Consider the following 6,000-nt stretch of genomic DNA (forward strand, 5'->3'; position numbering starts at 1 on the left):
AGGAAGGAAGAAGGAAGGAAAGGAGGAAGGGAGGAGGGAAAGGAAGGGAGGAAGAAGGAAGGAAACGAAGGAGGAAGAAGGAAGGAAAGGAGGGAGGAAGAAAGAAGGAAGGAGGGAGGAAGAAAGAAGGAAAGGAAGGAGGAAGAAAGAAGGAAAGGAGGGAGGAAGGAAGAGGAAGGAAGGAGGAAGGAGGAGGAGGGAGGAAGGGAGAAAGGAAAAAATAAGGAGGAAAGAAGGCAAGAAGGACAGAGGAAAGAAGGAAGGAACAGGCAGGAAGGAGGGAGGCAGGAAGGGAAGGGAGGCAGGAAGGGAAGGAAAGAAGGAAGGAGGGAAGGAGGAAAGGAAGGAAGGAAGGAAAGAAGGAAGGAAGGAAGGAAGGAAGGAAGACCCGGGAGGACGACAGGAAGGTTAAAAACTGACTTCACAAACACATCTAATAATCTCACATCTTGTATTTTTTGCTTTTAGTATATTTGGAAAAAGTGAGTAAATGAGCAAAAGTTGCTGACTCAGCTTAGACTCAGACTCAGCGGCTCCGGTATAACTCGTCAGTAACTAACAGGAAGTGAAACCGTCTATACACAGTTCATATCTCGGCCTCGTGATTCTGAGATTTAAAAAAAAACAAAAAAAACAACTAATCATAAGAAAGTGTGTCAGCTTCATCGGCTTCACAAAGATCTCTGTTAAAATGTTAAATGCCCACACAGTGTCACGAGGACCCGAGGACCCGAGGACACGAGGACACGAGGACACGAGGACCCGAGGACCCGAGGACACGAGGACCCGACGACACGAGGACCCGAGGACACGAGGACACGAGGACACGAGGACACGAGGACACGAGGACACGAGGACCCGTCACTTCCTCCCTCTGAGGTGTGATGTTTGTTTGGCAGGTGGGTTAAAGGAGTCGTAGGTGAGGAGGAGGGGGGGGGGGGGTGGGAGGGAGGGAGGGAGGGAGGGAGGAATGATAGGGGGAGGATAGGAAGGAAAGGAGGGAGGATAGGGGGGAGGAAGGAAGGAAAGGAGGGAGGATAGGAAGGAAAGGAGGGAGGATAGGGGGGAGGAGAGGGGGGAGGAAGGAAGGAAAGGAGGGAGGATAGGGGGGAGGATAGGGGGAGGAAGGAAGGAAAGGAGGGAGGAAGGAAGGACGGAAAGAAGGGAGGAAGGAAGGAAGGAATTGAGGAAGAAGGAAGGAAGGAACGAAGGAAGGGAGGAAGGAAGAAGGAAGGAACAGAGGGAAGAAGGAAGGAAATGAGGGAGGAAAGAAAGGAGGGAGGAAGGGAGGAAAAAGGAAGGAACGGAGGGAGGATGGGGGAGGAAGGAAGGAAAGGAAGGAGGAAGGAAGGAAGGAAAGGAGGAAGGAAGGAAGGAAGGAATTGAGGAAGAAGGAAGATAGGAAGGAAGGAAGGAAGGAAGGAAGGAAGGAAGGGAGGAAGGAGGATAGGGGGGAGGAAGGAAGGAAAGGAAGGAGGAAGGAAGGAAGGAAAGGAGGGAGGAAGGAACGGAGGGAAGAAGGAAGGAAATGAGGGAGGAAAGGAGGAAAGAAAGGAGGGGAGGAAGGGAGGAAGAAGGAAGGAAAGGAGGAAGGAACAAAGGAAGGGAGGAAAGAAGAGGGAGGGTGAGGGGGGGGTGAGGGGGGGGTTCATGGACCTGATGTCCCTCTGAAAGTGGCTTCGATCTGCTCCAGAGTCTTTCCTTTAGTTTCTGGGATGAAGGCGATGGTGAAGATGACGTTGACGGCGCAGACGGAGGCGAAGAGCCAGAAGGTTCCAGCGCTGGTTAGAAGAGTCTGGAAGAGAAAATATTAAATATCACAACCAGCTCGTCCAGCTTTGATCAAGAGTACAGCGGAGTGGAGATGGTTGCTTCCTACAAGTACTTGGGGACAGTGATAGATAAAAACCTGACTCATGATCTCAACACTTCGACAATCTGCAAAAAGGGCCTGCAGAGATTAAACTTTCTGTGCAGACTAAATTATTTTAATGTTGACAAGATTTTAATGGTTTTATTTTATAAATATTTTATTGAGTCCATTTTAACATTTTGCTTAATTTCGTTTTATGGAAACTTGACAATGAAGAACAAAAAGTTCTGCTCCTCTGAAATGAGGCCAACGCGGAAGTAACTTAGAGCTGCATTCTATCAAAAGGCCACCAGGGGGCGACCGTCTCTATACAAGTCAATGGAGAATTCACCAACTTCTCACTTGATTTCTAACCTCAGTAAACGTTTTCAAAATGTGTTTATGGTCTCAATCGCTAGTTTAAAGCCTTCTTCAATGCAGTATGATGTTCATTTGGGACATTTTGGCCTCCCTGATTTTATATGTGACGATAAAGCAGGGTATGCATTAGGGCGTGGCTACGTCCTGATTGACAGGTTGATTGACCAATGTCCTCGAGATCCAGCCCTCGTAACCATAGCAACCTCCCCGCTCCGCCCACGACTCCGCCTCATGCCCATATAAGTAGAATCCGTGTTTTTATTTTTCCCAGCATGCACCTGAAACTTTCAAGATGGCGCTGCCTAGATTAGAAACTATTGGCTTCCGAGCAGCAGTCCACAAACCAATGGGTGACGTCACGGATGTTACGTCCATTTCTTTTATACAGTCTATGGTCAGACCCATCGGCCATGGTACTGTTTCGAGGATCAAAGCGTGAGACTCTAAAGGAGGAGCTGAGAATGTGAATGCAAATGATATCTTACAACATAAATGTTATCGAAAATATTAAAATTGGATGAAAAAATCTCAATCGACGTGAATATTAGGTTGCTTTAAAAGAAGAAAAACTATAACGTATATTAAAATGTTCACGATTGTCGACTTAAGTCTCAGACAGCTCGTAATCGCCCAGTGTAAAGGTGACTTTTAGCAAAACCCTTGAAGCATTGTCCTGTGGAGCACTCACCATCATATCCTGGAAGCTTTTGGTAACAACGAAGGCCATGCCCCAGTTAGTGAGCACGCAGACGGCGCTGGCGACCCCTCGAACCTTCAGTGGGAAAATCTCCGACATGACCAACCACGGGATGGGACCCCAACCCAGAGCAAAACCTGAACACAGGAACATAAAAGGGTTAATGAAGCAGCTTCTGTCATGATGTTCGGCTTCAGGAACGTCTGAATGTACACCCATTTAATCCTGAAAATCATCATCATCATCACCATCATCATCATCACCATCACCACCATCATCATCACCATCATCATCATCACCAGTACGGTTGCTTAATGTTCTTCTTATGCAGGATTAGATGCTATGCAGACGACTCTCATATGTATGTTTGTGAATTTAAGAGGCATTATCTAACGTTAACCACAAGATTTGACGTCCAATTTAGAGTAACTACCAGAGAGCCAACAGAGTGAAGGAAACAGAACTCTGAAGACCTTTTTAATATCACATAGAAAGCAATTTAATACCGGTTTTAGGACTATACCAGGAAAAATATCAAAGTATGATTAGAAAGCAGTTGGAAAGCATAATTATGTGATAATGGTGTAAGGTTAAAATTACATACTTATACTTAATAAATTGACCTTTTGGGAGCATTTGTCTCAATGCCTAAGTGATGTCATGTTTGTGTGTGTACATACTAGGTTATATGGACAGAATTAAATATCACAATATTTAATATACACACAATGAGACTTTTAAATAATGATCAGTAATGTGGATATAATGACTAAGTGGATGAAGGCAGATAATAGAACAGCTCAGAAAATTACATCTTTTCCTGAAATGCAGCTTTTAAAAGCAGGAAAAGACACTTATTCCATATCACAATATACAAAATCTAAGATGATATCTATAAAATATCACAATATCAATATAACATTGATTTATTGCCCAGCTCTAGTACATGCAACCTTGAGGAAAATCATTTATTTCCGAAACAAAATTATTTCACTGCGTCTTTTGAATCTAGATTTAACGCCCTAATTCTCCCTGATCGGTCAAATCAGTCAGATCAAGACTGGATGACTGACTGGATTACGGTGATGTAACCCAGGAGCAGACAGGTAGACAGTTTCAGCTCTACTGGTAGTGTTTGTTTTAGTCATGGAAATATTAACAAAGCAGAGAGTAAGAATCATTTTGGGAAGTAAGGAGGAAACATATGGTTTGAAATTAAGTGTTTTAATCCAGAAGCTTGTATTGAGCTTCAGCAGTGTGAGTTAGTCATATCAAGTGATATCTGACACATTTACAGTCTTGTTAGTGTTTCCTGTTGAGCTGTGGTGGAAGTATAGTAACAAAATTTGACATTTAGCAGCTGTAAAAACACCACAAATGTCTTATGAGGATTTCTTTTTCTATGATGTAGCAGTGAAGACTGATGGCTCTAATGGTTCTACAATAAACCCCACACTTCCAGAAACTGAGCATCCCAGGACTGGATTGGACTGTCTGGATTAGAGTCATGTGACCGAGGAGGAGGAGCTCACCTGTGATGAAGACGGCCATGCTGGCGAGGGCCAACCAGGCCAGGTCGGCTTGGGGCTCTTCACCCACCTGGCTCGGGACGCCCAGCTCCAGGAGGCTCAGCGAGGTGGAGCTGTGACGTTGGGACATCAGGTAGAAATAAACCCCGAACGCTGTGGTGCTGATCGTCATGGCAACGCCTTGATGAAGAGTGCAAAAAAAAAAAAAACAATTGCAAGCATGCCTAAGGAGAAAGATCCCTAACTCTAAGATTGATATATAGATCAGGGGGGTCAAACATGTGGCCTGTGGGCCAGAATCGGCCCGCCGAGGGGTGCAATCGGGCCCACTTTCCTTCCTACCTTCCTTTTATCCTTCCTTCCTTCCTTCCTTCCATCCATCTGTCCTTCCTACCTTCCTTTTATCCTTTCTCCCTTCTTTCCTTCCTTCCATCTGTCCTTCTTCCTTTCCTTCCTTCCATCTGTCCTTCCCCCCTTCCTTCCTTCCTTCCGTCCTTCCATCTGTCCTTCTTTCTTTCTTTCTTTCTTTCTTCCTTCCTTCCATCCATCCTTCCTTCCATCCATCCTTCCTTCCATCTGTCTTTCCTACCTTTCTTCCCTCCTTCCTTTTGCCTGTTTTGCCTGTCCTTCCTTCCTTCCTTCCTTCCATCCTTCCATCCTTCATTCCTACCTTTCCTTCCTACCTTTCTTCCCTCCATCCTTTTGCCTGTCTTTCCTCCCTTCCCTTCTTATTTCCTTCCTTCCTTCCTTCCTTCCTTCCTTCCTTCCTTCCTTCTTTCCTTCTATCTGTCTTTCCTACCTTTCTTCCCTCCTTCCTTTTGCCTGTCTTTCCTCCCTTCCCTTCTTATTTCCTTCCTTCCTTCCTTCCTTCCTTCCTCCCCTCCATCTTTTTAATAATCCGGCCCACATGAGATCAAATTGTTCAGTATGTGTCCCTTGATTGAAAATGAGTTTGACACCTCTGATATAGATAGAAAATGTTCAAAGACGTCTCATACCCGACATGATGAGCAGGACTTTTCTTCCGGCCCGGTCCATGATCAGCGCCGCCACTCCCGTGAAGACGACCTGAATCAGACCCACGATCACTGACGCCAGGTCGCTTTGCTGAAAGACAAACAAAAAAACATGAATTCATTATTTCAAACAGATGCAACCTTACAGTTCTTACTCTTTCTAAATCCTTCTTACATTATAAATTCAATGTGGGTTTATTAGTTTTGTCTCCTCTATGACCATTTCAGACCCAACACACCTTCCTGTCGTCCTACCGGGTCAAATTGACCTCGTCTGTTTTGACTGTTCCTTCTTTCCTCCCTTCCTTCCTTCCTTCCTTCCGTCTGTCCTTCTCCCTCCTGTCCTTCTTTCCTTCCTCTTCCTCCCTCCCTTCTTCCTCCCTCCCTCCCTTCCTTCCTTCCTTCCGTCTGTCCTTCCTCCCTCCCTCCTTCTTCCCTTCCCTCCTTCCTTCTTTACTCTGTCCTTCTTTCCTCCCTACCTCTTTTCCTTTCTCCCTTCTTCCCCCTCCTTTCTTCTTCCTCCTT

The 6,000-nt window shown here is 45.4% G+C and overlaps 1 protein-coding gene across 1 annotated transcript; it reads right to left on the reverse strand.

Annotated features, from left to right (window-relative positions):
- Window positions 1-1,645: 1,645 nt before the first annotated feature.
- LOC128365444 (solute carrier family 2, facilitated glucose transporter member 8-like) lies at window positions 1,646-5,552 on the reverse strand. Its single transcript, XM_053326191.1, has 4 exons — window positions 5,458-5,552; window positions 4,463-4,639; window positions 2,922-3,067; window positions 1,646-1,795 (listed from the first exon to the last, which is right to left on the reverse strand). The coding sequence occupies exons 1-4, from the start codon at window positions 5,495-5,497 to the stop codon at window positions 1,649-1,651; spliced, it is 510 nt and encodes a 169-aa protein (XP_053182166.1). The 5' UTR covers window positions 5,498-5,552; the 3' UTR covers window positions 1,646-1,648.
- Window positions 5,553-6,000: the final 448 nt, after the last annotated feature.

This window comes from Scomber japonicus, chromosome 9 (assembly GCF_027409825.1).
Source record: "Scomber japonicus isolate fScoJap1 chromosome 9, fScoJap1.pri, whole genome shotgun sequence".
NCBI lineage: Eukaryota > Metazoa > Chordata > Actinopteri > Scombriformes > Scombridae > Scomber > Scomber japonicus.

Coding starts and splice junctions, on each gene's coding strand:
- LOC128365444 (XM_053326191.1), bottom strand. CDS start 5,497: ATGGACCGGGCCGGAAGAAAAGTCCTGCTCATCATGTCGG. Junction 4,640..5,457: donor AGTCCTGCTCATCATGTCGG/GTATGAGACGTC, acceptor CTCTTCATCAAG/GCGTTGCCATGACGATCAGC. Junction 3,068..4,462: donor CATGGCCGTCTTCATCACAG/GTGAGCTCCTCC, acceptor TCCTGTGTTCAG/GTTTTGCTCTGGGTTGGGGT.